Source organism: Phoxinus phoxinus, assembly GCF_949152265.1.
Source record: "Phoxinus phoxinus genome assembly, chromosome: 8".
In the NCBI taxonomy this organism is placed as follows: Eukaryota; Metazoa; Chordata; class Actinopteri; order Cypriniformes; family Leuciscidae; genus Phoxinus; species Phoxinus phoxinus.
In genome coordinates, this window is record NC_136883.1 from 26483624 (window position 1) to 26504397 (window position 20774).

Genomic DNA, 20774 nt, shown 5'->3' on the forward strand with positions numbered 1-20774 from the left:
TACTATCATCTAAAAAATATTGCAAGAATTAGATGCTTTGTTTCCAGTCAAGACTTAGAGAAAATTGTGCATGCTTTCATCACCAGCAGGGTGGATTATTGTAATGGACTCCTCACTGGCCTTCCCAAAAAGACCATAAGACAGTTGCAGCTCGTACAGAACGCTGCCGCCAGGATCCTGAGCAGAACCAGAAAATATGAACATATCACACCAGTCCTCAGGTCTTTACACTGGCTCCCAGTCACATTTAGGATTGATTTTAAAGTATTATTACTGGTATATAAATCATTTAATGGCCTAGGACCTAAATACATTGCAGATATGCTCACTGAATATAAACCCAACAGATCACTGAGATCATTAGGATCACATCAACTAGAAATACCAAGGGTTCACTCAAAGCATGGAGAGTCCGCTTTTAGCTATTATGCCAGCCGCAGCTGGAACCAGCTTCCAGAAGAGATCAGGTGTGCTCCTACAGTAGCCACATTCAAATCCAGACTCAAAACACTTCTGTTTAACATTGCATTTACTGAATGAGCACTGTGCCACTGTTCGTCCGACTGTTTGCACTGTATTTTATTTTATTTTTATTTTTTACTCTAAACTGTTTTAATTATTCTTATTTCTTTTGATTATTTTAATTTCTTCTATGTAAAGCACTTTGAATTACCATTGTGTATGAAATGTGCTATATAAATAAACTTGCCTTGCCTTGCCTTGCCTATTATGAAACAAGACAAAACACACAAGCTACCCATAATCGAGATCGGACATAAGCAATATTCGTAGTGCAAAAAAAAGGAGAATAACAATTCCTCTACTGGGAAGAACCTCCTCAATACATTCATCAGGAAAACATTTGGAGCAAAACCATGGAAGCTGAGAGCAATTTTACAATCTTCAGGTCAGTTATGATTTGGCCTGACAGTGATATCCGACATCTGCGTTAGTTAATGGAAACCCTGACATACGTGAAGTATCAGGTTTCTCAGTTCAACGTGACGGATTCATGAAATTTAAACAGACAGTGAGATGGGAACAGTCAAAACTAATCTTCAGCATGCAGATGCCCATGTCTAGATCTCCAATAGTGATTTACGAAAATAAATGACACAATTGTGCGGAATATCCTTCAATAAATTCAATCTGAAAAGAACTGAACATTAATCAGTTATGGGTTCTGTTTATACAGAATGGATATCGTGTGGATATGAGATCTGTCTGTTCGGTTCAGTTTAGAGATTGGACGAATGATGGCGGGATGACATCAGAGTTGGACGCGAGTCTCGGTTCATATAAACACTTGTCAAGTGATGCAGGAAATACGTGACAAAAACGTGAGTGTCGCTGGCGCTTACCCATGCAAAACTTGCTGTGGTTTTGTAGGTGGGTGTTTTATGCAGTTATTAGGGGGTTTCTCCAGCAATATAAGTCTTTTTGCCAGTTTTATCACAGATCTCAAGTTTAAACTCTTACAAACGTAATAGAATACATCTTCTATACAAGCCCCACGATTTAAAGTATCTTTTATGTTTGTAGCACAAACGGTTAAGGACAAATTATGCGTCTTAGACTACATTCACACTGCGGGCCTTAGCACTCATTTCTGATTTATTGCTTAGATCCGATTTTTGTGTATAGCTGTTCACATTATTGTTTTAAATGTGGCCAAAATCAGATTCCAGTGTGAACAGATAATTTATGATACGAGCCTACATTTTTTGCTTGTATATTTATCAATGTAATACACAAGTTCTAACACATCACTGTCTTTCCACTGACACCTTTCGCTATGGTCTTGATAACTTTGGGTATGTAAAATCGTTGAAGTCACTCAACGTAGCCTCAGTTTAATACTTAATATTTATGGTTAGGGGTTTGTTTAAATCCCTAATTTTTGGAATGAACAATAATGTTCTTGCCTTATCCAAATAATTAAATCCCATTTGAGTAAATACAGGGAAAGTCTACTCCCATTTGTTTTTATGATCCAAAAATAAAGGTAGACTTCAAAGCAAACATCTAACAAAATGAATGTGTATTTGGTGTTATGGTACAGTCCTACCATTTATCTGACTCTCTGCTTAAGGCCCTTAGACGCTAAACAATAGGATAAACGTGGCTTTTGTCTGTCCTAGAAATCATAGATATGGAAAAAGCAGACATCCCACTTCTCTTATCAAAGAACGCACAAGAAAACAAGCATTGTTCAGGAGAGACAGGAAATGTGTCTATTTTCAGTGAGGTAACATACAGGTCAGCAGCAATATTTTCCTTTCGGTTCTTTTAAAATACTGGACAGAAGACGAAAACAAACCACTTGATTTGAGTTTTCACAGTCTGAAACTTGGAGTTCGTTTCTCAGATTACAAATGGGAATTGATCATGTGTCATCAATGGGCCAAGCATCTGGTTTCAGTTGAGCTTTGGGAACTTCTAGAGACCTTTTTCCATAATAAAACTACATGCTAAACTCAAGTTTGAGCCAGACTGGTAAGGACTTTGCATGTTTTTTAATGAAAGTAGCCTTTCAGTCATGATGGACTGGTCTATTTTGCCCTGCAGTATTGGAAAGCATTTACCATGCTTGATTAAAACCCCCTTCTTTGTTTACGGATGCTTCTCCCTTCCCAAAGGATTAGAAAACAAAAAGAAGGACCAAATAGCTGGACGTAGTTCTCCACTCTCTAATCATTTAATTTAGAGCTGTGGAAAGTGATTACCCAGAGGTCAGTGCACACAGAGATTAACCCTTGACTGGCCATGTCAGAAAACGTCATGTGAAGTAAAAACAATCCAGAGGCTTGATGGACATTGGCTGAAGCCATTCTGAGACAATGGGAATAATGACTAGTATGGAACCACGCATTATACATAAATCATGTATCAGTTCATGTTTTTACTTGCACATACAAATTAGTTTTAATTTCTATTGTCATATCCGACCGAACCACAAACTTAAACTTTGTTAAACAAAATAAACATACCATCCTCACTGGTGTGGGTCTCAATTCCTCCATCCTGATCAACCTCCTCAAGAGCTCCATGTTCACTGTATGGACTCTCACTGCAGAAAAAAGAGAGGAATTAAATCAAGACGAATAATTATAATAATTAAAAATAGGTTATATTAACTATTTTTTTAAATACTTAATAGATTGTGGCATTTACAGCATCTGTAAACTCAATATTTAAGGACCGAATAACTCAATTTCAGTTAAAGTCAGCCAAGTAAGTGTTTCTCACGAGCTTAAAAAACGTTTAATCTAAATGCTTGATTAAATGAATTTTGTAGACACATACATTGTAGGATCTATGTCTATATATATATATATATTTTAAGTAAAAAAAAAAAAAAAAAAAAATATATATATATATTTATCCAATGGTCTGTCTGAATACTCGATTCTGATTGACTGGAAGGAGTGCATTCAATCCTTTGATTAGCAGTTTATTCACTGTTCTGTATTAATGTGCTTCTTTCACTGAAGCACACACACCACTCACACACAAATAACCTTTTAGGAGTATTATTAATAAAATAGCTTATCTGCTGAATTGCCACATTATATTTCTCAGCGACGAGGGGATAAAATCGCTGTTTTTGAAGTAGCTAAACTCACAGCTTCATTGCCTCATTCATCTCTACCTCCCTCACTCCTTCCTTCCTCTCTCTCTAGATAATTAATTCAAATGAATGCTATAATTCATTCATTCAAATGAACGTAATCTTACCGCACTATTTGATCTGTGTCTGATTGAAAGCAGGCAGAATGCTAGACCTAGTGAGCCGTCATTTTTACCCTTCCAGTCAAATATTGCACTGCAAACTTCAAGGACAGCTTTAAATTGTCAATGCTGGCAAATGACCATGGTATAAGTGGGATAACCCACAGCTAGCTGTGCAATAAACTATTTGAATGCACCAAACAATATATAGTTTTGACAGGAATAAAATACATTTTAAAACATTAAAAAAAGAAAACTGTTATTTTATGTTGTAACCATATTTCACAATATTAATGTTTCAATTTAATTTTTGATTAAATAAATGAAGCATTGGTAAGCATAAGAACTTTCAAAAACATTTAAAAAAAATTTAGCGCCCCCAAACCTTTGAACGGTAGTGTATGTATACTTCCATACATAAGTAAATGTATGCACAGGGAGACAAAGAGTTAAGTCACAGCCAGAGTAAAACTCAGCATCGAGCAAAAAGTACAGAGGCTGTCATTAGTATTCAGGAGGAGTCGGGCAGGGTGATTGGGATTCTGTCAGTGGCACAGCACGGTTACTGAGACTGGCAGTAATGCCCTTCACATCCTTGCAGATTACCTCTGACACACAGTAAAGTCATTTCAAACAGAGCTCTGCCACTCCCACATGCCACACTACCAAAGGGGAAAATACGAGAACCGGCTTCGGCGAGTTTAAGGATGTAATGATTCGAAGTGCTCAAGTACAGATTCTTGCAGTGGCAGGTGTTTTGCTTCAGTTTGGGGGATGAAGACTTCTGGGAGTTGGGCCGCTCTCTACGAGACAACAAAATCACTAGCCAACACATACACACAGCTGTGGAGTTGGCGGAAATAGTCTCTTTCCTCTTCTCATCCGTGGGTATTTCGGAGAGAAATGAGCGTTGGTTTGGCCGGCGATCTTTTCTTACCTTGATGGCTGCAATTATCAAGATGGTTTCATTCTGTCTCACCTAGTTAAAGATCTCCGAACCCTTCGAGCTTCTAAAAAATGTCCTACCTCGACTAAAGAGTTCACAATATCTGCACAACATAATTTCAAATAATTACCCACACCGAATCCAAACACAGCTTAGATGCAGCTGGTCCAGTCACTCTCTAGATCCAGGCACACATACCTGTGATACTAAGTGCATTTTAAATACAAACTTTTGGCCTAGGGCCTGGTATATCCTCACAGAGAAAGAATGAGAAATACAAGGCCATTTTATAACACAAATTTCTGCTAATTCACAGTTTGAAAGAAAATAACCATCACACATAATCCACACTGAAAATAAAGTTTCTTTGAAGGGATAATTCACCTCCAAAAATGTATTGAAATTCACCCTCATGTCATTCCAAACCTGTATGACTCCTTTTCAACGGACATGACCTGTATTACCTTCTTCCAAATCTTTTGTAAGGATTTATCCTCCTTTCCTGGATCAACAAGACCTTCTCTTCAAAACAAAGCGCTCACACCCTAAAACTGTGCTAACAAAATAAGTGACTCACTATAGCACTGAATAATAATACAAAATTAATTAAAAAAACGTTCACTTCAGTCACGCCATGGATGTCCGGATACCACTAATATAGTACACAAAATGCAATAGTCAAACACAAGTCCAAACACTGACTTTAACAAGCTTTAACAAGACTCTCATCTCTCAGGTTGAGCAATCCTTGAACATCTATCTTACTTACACCTACCTAGACGCAGTTACCCAGACAGTTATCAATAAATTATTCAAAACAGCATCACCATCTGATCGCACCACTCACCAATAATCTCCGCCTGCCATACACTTCTCATACAGGGGGCCGTCAAGCTCCTTTGAATCAGGAAAGATGGTCTCGTGGTGGATGATGATGGTTTTGATGACCTCATTGACATGGGCCTGGCAGGAGACCTGGTCCTGAGTTTCTGGAGTGGGCATGAGGGTGGGGCCAAAGCAGATGGCCAGATTATAGGGGTCCATCATGTTTTCATCACTGTACTGGGACAAGCTGCAGGAAATACGAACAAGCTATTAGCAACCAGAGAAAAAATAAAAAAGAAAGCAAGATGGATCTGGTTTGGCTCTTAATCAGATCGTCAAGTTCGAGTCTCGTCTGAGAATTTCTTTATGATATGGATCTAGGAATGATTTTGGATCAAAAAGTGATATTCATTTACAATCGAGTAGCGCATTATATCATCAATACTTATTTCAGACGTATGTAAGCTAAGCATGTTATTTGCATTTTTAAAGCTTTCTGTGTGTTTGTGAGACATTCAGACTTACTGGTTGAGGAAGGAGAACAGATATCGCATGACAACGAGCACTGATCTGGGTGAAGTCAGAAGGATCTTTCGGATATACAGCGCTCGCTCATACAGATTCTCAATTCCTACAGGAGAAAGAGAGAGAATAAGAGAGTGAAAATTAAGAAATCAAGCAAAAATCAAAGAGCAACAACTATCTAATTATATATAATGTTTGAAAGAAAAGAAAATCTGACGTATCAGAATTCAGAAAACTTTAAAAACTAACACGCATAAACTTTCAGTATGCACGTACTAACACTTCCTTCACAAACCTAGAAGCAATTGACCAGACAGTTATTAATAAATAATTAAAAAATTAAAAACATCATCATCTCATCCCACCACTCACCAATAGTCTCTCTCTCTCTTACACACACATATATATACACACACACACACATATCTATCTATCTATCTATCTATCTATCTATCTATCTATCTATCTATCTATCTATCTATCTATCTATCTATCTATCTATCTATCTATCTATCTATCTATCTATCTATCTATCTATCTATCTATCTATCTATATATATATATATATATATATATATATATATATATATATATATAAACATACATACATAAATTATTACACACCTCATTAGGTTAAATATGACACATTAAATCGCAAAGATTGCATTCACGTTTTTGCAAGTAGAGACAGCGTAGGAGTCCTGAACAAATGCTTGTCCTGCCATGACATTCAGAAATGATTATTCAGGGTCGCCTTTGTCATACACGCCACTTAGCAGCCTTGAGTATCTAATGACATGCTTCCATCTGAACATGCTAATTCACAGATAACCACATCATTGCAGCTCTATTCATAGAGCTACAAGGCTGAGCTCATTGGAAAAAAAACGAAACATTACAACAGCGTTCATTCGCACAGTTAGTTAAACTCTGCCCAATCTTGTCATGTTGCAAACGGACATTTCCAATAGCCGACTGTCAATGCAAAACAAATGACTTATTTTTCGATTTGCATTGTTGTTAAAACTAAAACTTTTTTAAAATAATTTTTGGTAATTGAAATAAAGCACACTCATTGCTTCAGTGTTTTAACCACAATGCAGAGCAGAAGGAGAGCAAATATTAAACAAGATGAGGAGATTAAATTGTTACCCTGCAACTAAAAAAGCTGATTAACAGAGCATTAAAGGAGGTAAAGTTTCAAAACTATTTAACTCTTTCATTTTAAGGAGCTTAAAGATTAATCCAGAAGACTGGCATTGCAGAAACGTGCGAGTATTCCTGCAGCAACCAGGTTTTTTCCTTGAGAACTCACTTCCTGTCCCTTCTGGAATTCCATTAAGCATCTTAGCCGTCTCCTTAGTAATGCGCTCTCAGGCTGTGTTTGAAATCTCATACTAGAACTCCTACTCTACTTTTTCTACCAAAACTACAAACTACATTTTTCAAACTACATACTATTTATGCTATATGTAGAATGTCAACTGTGCAGAGCACGCAAATTTCTGTAATGCACAAAATATGCAAATAACTACAAGTCAAAACGTGCAGAATGGTCAAAATACCATTCATTTTCTCCAGGGGAATTGATTTTTTAACTTTTACAGTCCTTAAAAGAAAGACCTATGTGAGCTATGAGGTTGTTATATCGATGATATATGCTTTTGTTGAAGCCATCAGACCGCATTGTTTCAACTTATACTTGCATGTAAAAGTGGAATTATATTATTGTATATGCATATTTTCCTATAAACTAAATATATTGCTTCTCGATGCATAATAAACATCTTCAATCAAGAGTTTTATATTTATTCTTTTTTATTTGTATTATATAATTTGCAATGCTTCATGGGATTAGTTCTTACTCTCATTAAAGCAGTTAAGTATACAGGTTTGTACCATTATCTTTTTGTCCGATTTTCAAATACTTTTTTTGCTTCAAAATCAAAGTTTATAATGTTGTGATTCACCTTGTAGCTGGTTGGTTGGTTCATGGCTTATAACTCTTAAATGGAGACTATTTTAAAATATTCAGAATCAATGCAATGCAATGCATGTGACTCAATTTAAACAATACTTTGACAATTACTTTAGCATACAACTATTTGAAATGTTTGCATAGTGTTGCAAATACTATTTGAAGTGTATCCTGCACAGTGTGCGATATGCCACTAGCTCATTCCAAACATAGCTTCAGATCAACAACTACATCTTGACCTCATAGGATCCCATGTGTTGGCTGTGAGACACATAAGCACCACTTATAAAAGCAAAACCAGCCTCTGTAGAACATATTTCAAAACTGATGTGATCTGCTCTCGTCCATTGCTTCTTCAGCACACACAGATCCCTGATTTATCCTCTGACAGCAGCTTAAAATAACCACGTCACCATTAGGGAAAAAGACCTGGGCTTTTGGGAATATGCTACTCGTGTTATCTGTCGTACTTGAGGACGAAGCAGGGTTTCCAGCATGGATCCTGAGCAAAAGAAGCAATTTAAAGAACTGTCAAGCCTCACCACAGACCAGGCACATGTCTCCAGCTACACAACATGAACTAATCTCCTACAGTGCAGTGAACGAACAACTCTAAATGTCTATATATAGATCTGCCAGGGACAGAGAACAGGAGAGGCCATGTGTGTTTGAGGGAGTGTGTGGTATGCTGGGAAGGGGTAAGTCGTGTGTAAATGTAAACAGCAGGGAATCCCCATTAGTCACACTACGGAGTGTCACAGGCACAAGACCGCTCGTTGGTCGACTATGTATGAACACACGCCTTGACATTCCTCCACACGTACAGACAAACAAAAACACACCCAACCCACACATGCAAACTCACGGCACCTTATTATAGCTCTGCACAAATTTTGATTTGAGAACAAATATTTAAAAAGGGTCGGACATAAATGGCTATGAGGGATATTTTTTATGCAAAAAACTTTTTGACATGTCAAAATAATATTTCTACATGGCAGGGAAATGTCAAAGTAAATTTATCCAGGTTTAAAAATGTTTATGTATGCAAGGAAATCCTAATAGCATAAAACTATTTGAATTATTTAGCTACATATTAATCAATTAATTATTAAATTATTGATTTTCCCAAAATTTTATCTATAGGCTAAAGTTCGTCAGATGCTTCAGGGTAAACTGTGCCAGTGGAATTAACTAATACAAAATGGTTTTGAAAGTATTTTTAATGGAAATTGCACTGATCTGTAATACATATTTGAATTAAATAATTTAAATACAGAAATCAAGTGTTCATAACTTCATCGCGCCCATATATCTTTGATAAGAGGACAACTTGGTATCAAAAGTGACACAGCTTACCCCACTCTTAATTGATACGAGCTGTGGATAACAAACATCCCATTAACCCAAATGAAAGGATTGAGCATCACGGTGTCATTCTACATTCATTCAGTGCAATCTAGCGTCATCTGTGATGATGATAAAGCACGCATTCTGAGCTCTTTCAAACACACACAACGTTGCATTCATGCCGGTTGAAGGACCAACTGAAGCTCTAATGTGTCATGCTGTGGTGGAACACACACTGCGCTGTAATGGAGGGTACGTAAGGGTGTTAGCGTTAGCCTGAGGCGCAGGACGTCTTGTCATACAGTGAAGAAAGTCACTGTGGCACTGTTGGGGGCAAATGACTAAGATCTTTTTATCCGAGTGTACACGATAACAGTTCAAAGCACTGTTAATTCACACTGAGAATCAATGACAGATTTACAGCTGCAGGTCAATAGAAAGCAAAAAATAAATAAATAAATGAGGCACTTACTGACACAGGAGATTAGATCATTGAATCTTTCCTTTGAAAACAGAGGGTTCTCCAAACCTCGAAAGTAGAGTTTCAAAACACCCGCAACAGAGTTTATATCGTGGTTGTTCTCGTCATCTGTCAGAGGATCGTTACCTAAAAGACATATTATCCATCAAATCTGCTGTTTACATTTACATTTTTTTAATCTAAAACATACAAATGAGATTCTCTCTCTCTCTCTCACACACCCTTTTAATACTGGTAAACTAAATATCAGCATTTGCTTAGAACTTAGAAATTATGGTAAATAATTTTAGCTTCTCTTTACATGCAAAACATATTGAAATGGATCTATAAGATAAACATCAAGAATATGTTTTCCCCGTTAGATGTTTTGCCAAAGCACTATAGTCAAGGTCCTGAAATCATATGAATTTAGGTTCATAGCTCACATGACCATTGAAGACATAAGAGATTCATTATTATTCAGCAGTGACAGCACTTTCAGAGCTATTTTAGAAACCTGAACTCCGTTACCACACACACACACACACACCTCTCTCAAACGAGTTCTTGATATCATTGACTTCAACTTGAGATCCAGGCACTCGGAATATTCCTTGATGTTGGAGGCCTAAAAAAATAAAGAGAGAAACTGAAATAAGTGTTTGAATAAGATGTCTTCCCATGTTCATTTAAATCCATTGGAAATAAAGGCTGGTCCGTAGTAACCACGGTCAAATCCCAACCTCAAAAGCTAAGCCCTGCGCTTTAGAAAAGTTCCCTTTTTCTAATTAAAGATAATGAATGAAGGAGAGAGACTGCAATCAACTTCTACAAAAACATCCGTCAGTCCGGATTAGCTTTTAAATGGAAAGCTTGGATGAGGGTCAGAAAAGATTAATTAAAAATGTCTCTATAGTTCCAGTTAGACGGCCACACACAGACAGCTTTCAGCGCTTACAATAGACACACAAGATATATGACTGTGTTCGCACAGTTAATACGAGCATATGATAAAGACCTCTTTGGACTGAACGTCCTCTAACGTTGACAAGAAAGCACAACAGTAAACTTACAATAGATCTGAAACAAGTTTGTGCATGGCCTACACTGGAATAGGACGGATTTGGAACAACCCAGACTCTAAAACTTCAGATAACCAATGACAGAACATGTAGCAGTTAGGTAGCAAGTTTAAAGACAGTAGCATAACTGATTAACAACTTCTTTGGGAAAAGTGGACCGTTCTAAGGAATAATGTGTATTGTATGGTTTGAGTTGCAAGGCATTTGCACCAATGTTGCAACTCACCATATAGGTTGATGAATCGAATAGAGCTCTCAACAACTCGAGGTATTGCTTGTCCAGAGTCCTTAAAACAAGACAAACATGGGCATTAACTCAGGATATTGGCCAAAGAAATTCAGTCTAGCTCTAAATCAACTGAAAATATACCACACACCGTGTATCATTCATATCAGAGATAAGATAATCCTTCTTGACTCCTATAGACTCTTTTTAAAGAGCACACCTAAGATTTTGGGCTTTAAACCATCCCAGACAGGAAACAAAATGACAACTTATATCTACATGCTAACGTGGTTCTTGAACATGAATGGAGCAAATGCCACACTGGAAAACTCGAAATGGTTTAGTGAATCCAGTTCCAGAATTCATGTGATCCTAGTGTGCTTGTTGTGTGCGGTTAGAGCGGTTTGTTCAGTGTTCGGCTACACTCTATCTTACAAGCTTTTAAAAATGCTGTTATCTGCTTTTAACCCTGGCAATATGTGCCAAGTCCGAACACTGTGCCAGTGCCAGGAACTGAGGGAGACCTCACAGGCTACATTTCCCAGCTATGATCATTGCAATAAGGCGAAAACAAAATGTGCTGCCGTTAACATGTTTAAATATTGATACTGTACATCTGCAACGAATCATAAATCATATAATTGAAACAGAGGTGGTAAAGTTATGAATGCTGGAAACTGCACTTTGCTGTGCAACACTTATACTTCATAAAAAAAGTATAATTCAAATAACGATGGGATATTAAAAATGTTAAAAATTATAAGTATTATGTATTGTATTATAAGCCATTTTTTTGCAGATTGATTTATAATCTCAATACTAGAAATTATTTTTAATCTGTGTAAAGAACTACATTTCTACAGTGAATGAAATGTGCTATATTACTAAAACTACACTGTATTATTTTTATTATAATTATTATTTGTGAAAAGTTTTAAAATTGTGGGATATTTTCTCTAAATTAAAATTAATCAATCATAATTGTGTGCATTACGGTCACTGAAGCCAAGAAGGATGAACTCTTGTCAAGCACGTGGACATATTTACTGTGAGGACCAAAAGTCTGAGACCACTACTGAAAATGCTTCTATTATGCATAATGATAATTTAATTTAAAAAAATTCCCTTACAAATTATATTATTAACATAACTATTTGACTCAAAAGTTAAATAGAACAAAATGAAATTTGTAGACAAATATTCCTATTCATTTCAATGTATAACTTTTCGTAGTTTCGTTGTTTCCCGCTTTAAATAGAAATCCCAGAATCAGTGTGGTCTCGGATATTCAGACGCCACCGTACATGGTTCACAGCTCCTTAGGATTAAGCAGAGGTGACTGGAAGTTGAACTACTGGAAGCTTAGACAGACATGAAGCAACGAGCTTATCAGGACAAGCCGACTGTTTCTGTACCTGGTGCCTTGTGTGTGAGTTCCGTCGTCCACGACTATGAGAGAAGGACAGCAGAACGACAGGACAGAGAGCCAGAGAGTGAGAGAGCAGAAAAAAACAGAGAGAAAGAGGCGATCCCCAGGTTATTTGGTCCCAGCACTACAAGCCACCAATAACAGCCTACAAAATCATTATTAGTCTTCCAATTACACCATTAGCTCCAGCCTCACAGAGAGAAAGAGGGGATGTGCTGACGCAACACTGAATCCTATTATCAAATAACTTTCCTCATCAAGTTTTTACCCTGAAATTTTGCATCTAAAAAAAACGGTCATCATTTACTCTCCCTTATGTCATTCCGAAACTTTTTGACTTTCTTTTTTCCATGGAACACAAGAAAATAAACAAATAAAAGGTCAATCTGCTTTCCATTCATCAAAAGTGAATAGAGACTTTCAAACTCAAAAAAATTATGCACCCTAAAAGTGACATAAAAGTGGACAATATGAAGTCATTCGACAGCTTGTGGAACAGACTGAAGTTGTGTACTGAAAAATAATATTTAAGTCAATGTCATTGGTTCTCATCTTCCGTTACTTCTAGATTTGCTTTTAGATTCTAGAAGTTTAAAATTGCAGAGGAATGAAATTCCTAATGCTTTGAGAAAGATTTTTAATGAATTATGACTTAAAGCTATTGTATAGGTGAGTCCCAATTTATGTACTTATGAACAAAGCTGTTGTGTGGTATAAATAATGTGAGTAGTGTGTTTACACAAAAAATTCCAACAATAAAAAGTGCATTTGATTATACACATAGTGTATAGTATAATTGCACAGTGTATAGTGCATCATTTAGGACACAACATATGACTTCAAAAGTCTTAGAATATAGTGCCTAAGGACCATTATTAATGCAATTTGCATCTTTTAACAACATGCATCTTTAGTATTCACTTTTACTGCATGGACAAAGAGCAGAATGATCATTCTAGAACATTCCAGAATATTATATTAGAGTTTGGAATGGCACAAGACAGGGATTTCTTTTTTTTTTTTTTTTTGTGAACTATCCCTTTAAGAGGCTTTCACGCTGCCCTGAAGCAACTGGGTGAATGTTGATGCCTGAAGCTCACTTTATCTCAGTCATCTCGCTTCATGTGTACACACACCCACACATACCCCCGTTTCTGCTCTGTTTAAATACCTTCCCCAGCCATAATGATCAGTCAAGTAGAAGCAAGTAGCCGTGGATCATTATGGCTTCAAGCAGCGGTATTCAGTGCAGGTAGTACAGTACCCAAAAGCGCTAAGTACCTTAACAAATGACTCCAAATTGCCATTAAACAGCTTAACGTTAAATACAGAGCGTGGCCTGGGCCTCTGTGTGCCAAACGGTTTAGGAGGAAGACTGGGAGGCCTATAAAGAGATGTTTACACTTTTAATCTTGAATATGCACTGCAAGCCTTACGCACCACTAATGAGTTCATATCTCACACATAGTTTATGGAACAGCTTTGTGGCGGACATGTGATTTCAGGTTATTTAGGGGTAAGCTCCCATTGTGTCTAGCTCAGTGATATGCACATGACAATATCCTGTTCATAAACTTCACTTCCACCGCACATCAAAGGTCATGGAAATGGCAGGTCTGCTGGGAACAGCAGGAGATGGGAGTGCGAGAGATGTCCAAGCACGAAATCTTTTGGCTCGGCTTGGGGAGCTGGTGGGATCACGTTGGGTTATACCTTTACCTAAAACTCTGAGTTCATTTCAATATGAGAATGCAGTTCTTGTTTTATGATATATAATTGATGCTATGTCCTTAATGGATCTATAACTGACATGTGCAACAACAGCTTAACACTGAAAGAAAGAAAGAAAAGGGTAACATGCAAGTTCAATCAATTCAGTTCACTCTTCACTCTTGTCTTTTAATCAATAGGAGAGCTTTTGATGTGCATTCAAACTTTAGGATTTCTGGGTGAGGCTGAATCTAAAGAGCACTATTAGTGCAAAGCATTGTGGGGAGGAACCCCGGGGAAGATTGCTGCATGAACATATGGTGAATTATGGCAGAGAACAAACACAAGCATCTGGTCTACTGTTTGGATCTTATCTGTGCATGTACCCTTTTCTATTTAACTTTCAGGTTTACTTTCTCACAAGTGCTTTTAGACAGACAGAACAACAGATATAAAGATAGAATGAGCAAATGAGCAATAGAAAGATTGTAAATAGAAAAATAAAACGATTGACATAGAAATAGACAACTAAAGACAGAATGACAAATTGATAGAATGATGGATAGGTCGATAGAACAAACAATAGATAGATGGATGGATAGAAAAAAATATACATAGAACGACAGATAAACCGACAGAACGAATGATGGATACATAGAATGACAGAACAACTGATAGATAGAATGACAGACGAAACAAAAGACAGATAGATAGACCTACAGATACAGTAGAACAATGGATAGCACGGAAAATAGAATGACCAATAGAACAATAGAACAACTGATAGATATAACTACTGGAAATATATAACAACAGACAGAATGATAGACAGACAGACCAATAGAACAATAGAATGACAGATAAAATGAAAGATACATAGAGTAGAATGAGAACAAATGATGGAAATATTGACAATGATAAAATTATAAACACAGACAGACAAACAGACAGACAGACAGACAGACAGACAGACAGACAGACAGACAGACAGACAGACAGACAGACAGACAGACAGACAGACAGACAGACAGACAGACAGACAGACAGACAGACAGACAGACAGACAGACAGACAGACAGACAGACAGACAGACAGACAGACAGACAGACAGACAGACAGACAGACAGACAGACAGATAGATAGATAGATAGATAGATAGATAGATAGATAGATAGATAGATAGATAGATAGATAGATAGATAGATAGATAGATAGATAGATAGATAGATAGATAGATAGATAGATAGAATGTTTGAAAGAAAGAGAAAGTCGGACATAACCTAATATTATATCTAGCGCCTTAATGTGTTGCAGAAGACAAAAACAAGACAAACTGTGAACATTTTTACCTTGTAGTCGCATATTCAGGCCGGTAACCTGAGAAAGAGAGAAAGAGAGACAGAGAGAAAGAGAATATGACAATACAGTTCTTCAGAGGCCCAGGGGAGGCTTTCGTTTATGCTCAGTAAAGCACATTCAGCCAGCCATCTGTCTGGAACTGGACATCCATACACATGCACCTTTAGGACATTGTTACGTTTTGTAGAGAAATTCTACATTTCCACTGCAGCTGAAAAGTTTTAGCTACAGGTACCTGTTTAGCTATAAAAATATATTTCATCAAAGTGCCAGAATGCAGCAGGCAGACTACTGCCTACATCTTTACAAAACTGACACGGTTGATTTTATGCCAGGGAACAGGGTTCCTGACAGCTTTGTTGATCCCACCCACACAGCGTTCACTCAATGGCCCCCTAACAGCAGAGTCTGCAGTGTTCACAACACAAGACTGAAGTGCCCCGGGCTCCAAAACACGATGAGCAGATTTATACATGACGAGGGAATTATAATCCTTCATACTATCAAAATGAATTAACATGAGGTTATTATAAGGTTGCATCACCCACATGAGCAGCGGTGTGTCATGAGCATCTTCCTGCTGGTTTCTACTGGCTAAGAGGATTAGGATCCAAATGTATTATACAGTACCTTCATCATTAATTGTGTACTCTCTGTTTAAAGTGTTGACCCTATGTTGGAAGGAAGGAAGAAGGAAATAAAGGCAAACAATACCATCACCAAGGGTCCTCTTCAGTAGATCATGTTTTGCCTGGAGCTTAGTGATGAGATTGCTGCCCTCCAGATACTCGCGGAACTTCTGTGAAGACACAATTGAGGCAAGCATGAGAGCAAAAACATTTGACAGCAGGATCATTTCAGCACAGAACCAGAATGAACTATTTAAATATATTAATTAATTTAATTAAAATGAGATTCAATGTACAAAAAAAAACAAAAAACACTATACAGTATATATAGTATACACACACTACCGGCCAAAAGAATATAATTAAACATAAATAAATACAATTTATTTTTGAGTCTCTTATGCTCACCAAGGCTGCATTTACTTAATCAAAATACATAAAACAGTAATATTGTGAAATATTATCACAATTTAAAATAACTTTTTTCTATTTGAATATTTAAAAAAAAAATTGTTACTTCCTTAATTTTCAGCAGTAATTACTTCAGTCTTCAGCGTCACATGATCCTTCAGAAATCATACTAATATGCAGTTTTGGTGCTCAAGAAACATTTCTTAGTATTATCAATGTTGAAAACTGTTTTAGCTGTTTAATATTTTTGTGGAAATAGTGAAACACTACAATTTAAAAGTTAAGAGCAATTACGTTTTTGTTTTTTTAAGAATACTTTTCTTAAAGTAAGATTCTTAAAGCAAGGATTCATTAAATTCATCAAAAGCGAGAATAAAGACATTTATAATGTTACAAAATGCTTATATTTCAAAGGAATGCTGTTCAATTAACTTTTTATTTATCCAAAAAAAAAATTATCATGGTTTTCACAAAAATATTAAGCAGCAATACCTGTTTTTATTGATAATTATAAGAACTCATATTCATAATTGAGCACCAATAATAATTGAAAACCAGTTTTTTTACTGTATTTCTGACAAAATAAAAGCAGTTTTGGTGAGTGTGAGATTTCGTTAAAAAAATCTTAAACTTTGAATGCACCGTTTAAAGGTGAAACTTGATATTGTGCCTATGAAACATTTAATTTAAATAGTGACTGTTTAAACTTAGTTACATTTTTATGAAACACAATATTACCATAAAATAGAACTGCTCCGTCTCCTGTTGGTTGGCACGTCTCTTGGCGATGCTCGGCTTGCTGAGGTAGGTTTCTGACACAGTGGACTTGACCGATTCAGTGGAGCGGCTGTGATGGAAACATTCCGACACGTCATAGTCCTCGATGGTCACCATGTCCTGGATGGTAGTGAGAGTGGCCTCTGAAGTCTTCTTGATCTGAAATAGGAGAACATTTGTAGTAGGGAAGGGATGCCACAGTCATACAATAGCAACTAAGAGTACAGTATTACAGGCCAGGGACAATCCAACTCAATTTCATTCCAGAATATTCCTGCAACATTTATTGCTAAGAATGTGTATTAGTACAAAAGTGATAACAGGAGCAACAAAAGCGATAGAAAAACACATTAAGCACCAAACAAGGGACACACACACACACACACCAATCTCTGACTGTCCCTGCTTGACATGTGCTCTGTGACTAATAGCAGGCCTTGAGCAAGACACCAGACCAAAGAAATCAATTTACAGCGAGGGGAGAGGAAGATGACCCAAGGGAACATCATTCATTTGATGGCCTTGAGGATTCATTTCTGTAACTTTCCAGTGTCAGACATGCAACATTATTATACAATTACAAATGTCTGGAACTGTGTAAACCAAGAGGGACAGACTGCAAAGCGAATTGCTGTAGAGGTAGTGTTACCACGATATACTGACATTTCCAAATCTGATACCTTGAAAAATATAGAAATTAGATAACATTTTCAATACCATGGGAAAAACTGCGATATATACCGCCATACAGATAATTTATCTCAATTTCAACTATTAGGCTATCGCAATCACAAAAAAGACAGGTAAATAGTCGGTGATAACATTAGAACAAATAAACAAATTACAAACAATAGCACAGATAAATACAGTATAAAATAATGAGACAAAGGATATAAACATGGCTTTACATTTTTCAGGTGGGTCTAAAGGTTCTTGCACACTGAGGTCAGAAATTTTCGAATGCGTTTTTCCATATCAGTCATTCGGTGGCTCTGAATTGTCAAAATGCTTGCTACTGATGCGAAAAAAGTGTGTAAGGACCTAAACAGTAGTATTCAGGTACTACAGAAATGAAAGTAATCAAATGTACAATAATACTGGATAGTTTTCATTGTAAAAATTAAATCCAGATTAAGGCTTACAATTAAAGTTACAAAAGTTATTCAATCAAGAGCAGTGCGTGATTGTCTTTGTCTTTTATTCTTTGATTAACATGAGAGACAGCAGCAGGTTTATTAGGCTGCTGTCACTTTAAGAGCTGACACACGGATCCAATATAGTTACACAATATGCGTTTTCTCTCAAATATTACGTTCCAAAACTGACTGCATTTACCCGAATACTCAGGAAGACCGGCTTTTTGACATAATTTTGTAGATATTTGACCGTTTAAGCACAATAAGCCACAAAAAATAAGTAAATTTGGTACTCGCCGTTATGAAAACACCACTTGTATAAATCAGAAATGTGGGTGCTTTTGGTGTTAGAGCGCGAAACCTGCGGGAATTACTAAAATGATGCGCAATATAAGCACTAATCAACCGAAGCGAATGAGACCAGTGAGTGACAGGAGGCGAGTGGGTGTGTGTCAAACTGTCAATTCGCCGTCGGAGAGAAGATCGGTGTATCGATACTGCAGAAAAGGAGTATTGGAACCGTTTGAAATATTTCAGTATTGATAAATATCAAAACATCAATATTTTTGACAACACTGTTGTAGACTAGTTTCAATGTATAAAATAAACAATATAAAGCCACTTTTTGCAATGTTTGTTCAATGCTCTATCATCCTTCAGGAGTATTTCTTAGCAAATACTGATATATATAATTAGCTCTGATTAATTTGCTTATTTAATTAACATATCACGTAAATTAACCCAATTACAATATTGAATCAATTATCAGACCTAATTAAAACCCAATATAACCACATAAAATAGTGAAAATAGTGAAACAGAGATGCCAATGAGATAAAAAAAAAAATATGGGGAAAAGATGTTGAAAGCGGGTGCAATCGCTCAGTGGAAGCATTTGTTCACCTGCTGAAAGAATCTGCACAGTATGGAAGAACAAATTTCTCTCACACTGACATGCTCTCTTTCTCTCACATACACAAGAGTATGGAAAGGAAGCATAGCCTTTTTTGTTTGCACACACACTTTAATCTTCTTGCACAACACTATACTGTAAAACATGCATACACACAAATAGACAATAGCTATATTTCCATCCGCCTATTTTTATGCACATTTTGGGAAAAAACACTGGATGGAAACACCAAGATGAGCATAAATTCTAAAAATCCACATAAATAAACATATGTGCTCTAGTGAAGCGGATTTTTTTTTTCAATAAGATGACATACACATAAACTAAAATGAAAACACATTTACCAAATAAATCCCTCAATCTGCCCCAAAAGAAGATGTGATTGGATAGCTGGACTAACTAGCAGAGCAATTTTATTGCACATCACAAATGTTAGTTTGGTCATTCTACAATACCTGAGCCAAAAACTGTCATCAAAATGGTTGGGTATAATAACATCCCAGAACGACAGAATTTATTGCGTTTCGTCTGCACACTCTATTATAATGTACAAAAAAAAGAGTCAAAGTGGCTTCCCCAATTGCAGCAACTTTCATTTTTATTTCCCAGGAAGTGATCATTTTGTTCGATTGAACATGGGATGGAAACGGTGCTTTATTTGCAAATGTTTCAGGCCTATGTGGTATTCCAATTTCGCACACAAGATAAATTTGCAACTCTGAATGTCATACAACCACAGTGGGCATCACCACCAGACGGTATTATGCGACATAAAACCATGGTAGTTTCATCACACAGTAAAGCTCATATCTCATTGTCCCATTCAGTCTGAATCATTCCTCAAATCAATGGAGTATGATATACAAGTCAACAGAAAACAACAGTCACACCTAGATCCAGGTCACTGTTCAACTTGTGATTCATCGGCCTGATGTGGGAACTTGAGTATCATCAGTTTTATGCCAATAATCTGTCTGTGGTTTTGTTCTGTTGGGAGCCTTAATGGATGATAAGCCACACCTGTCTTGTAGGATGTTGTTTGCTGGGAAAGTGAACCTCAGTTCTGCCTTAAGCCCGGGACACACCAAGCCGACGATCGGCTGTTGGGCAATGTCGGACCGTTTTTGAGTTTTCCCGGTGTGCTCCGCACCGTTGGCTCTAGTCTGACGCCGTCAGGTTTTTGTTGGGCCGATTCAACATGTTTCACAACACGAGGCGACAACACAGTCGGCTTTCATCAGCGCTAGCTCTTTGGCGTTGGTTTGGTGTGTCCCGGGCTTTAAAGG

General features: G+C 36.9%; 1 protein-coding gene across 5 annotated transcripts in view; it reads right to left on the minus strand.

The window, feature by feature from the left end:
- The window catches only part of srgap1a (SLIT-ROBO Rho GTPase activating protein 1a), a 112028-nt gene that overhangs the window by 19175 nt on the left and 72079 nt on the right, over nt 1–20774 (minus strand). For 3 of the 5 annotated variants that reach the window (XM_079621997.1, XM_079621996.1, XM_079622000.1), the window contains exons 9-18: nt 17401–17598; nt 16337–16421; nt 15613–15640; nt 13835–13937; nt 11125–11185; nt 10367–10444; nt 9829–9963; nt 6029–6134; nt 5526–5750; nt 2991–3070 (exon numbers count right to left, since the gene is read on the minus strand). In XM_079621997.1, coding sequence (XP_079478123.1) covers nt 2991–3070; nt 5526–5750; nt 6029–6134; nt 9829–9963; nt 10367–10444; nt 11125–11185; nt 13835–13937; nt 15613–15640; nt 16337–16421; nt 17401–17598 — 1099 coding nt within the window. Of the gene's footprint in view, nt 1–2990; nt 3071–5525; nt 5751–6028; nt 6135–9828; nt 9964–10366; nt 10445–11124; nt 11186–12539; nt 12574–13834; nt 13938–15612; nt 15641–16336; nt 16422–17400; nt 17599–20774 lie in introns of all 5 variants that reach the window. The other 2 variants (XM_079621998.1, XM_079621999.1) reach the window with 1 other exon arrangement.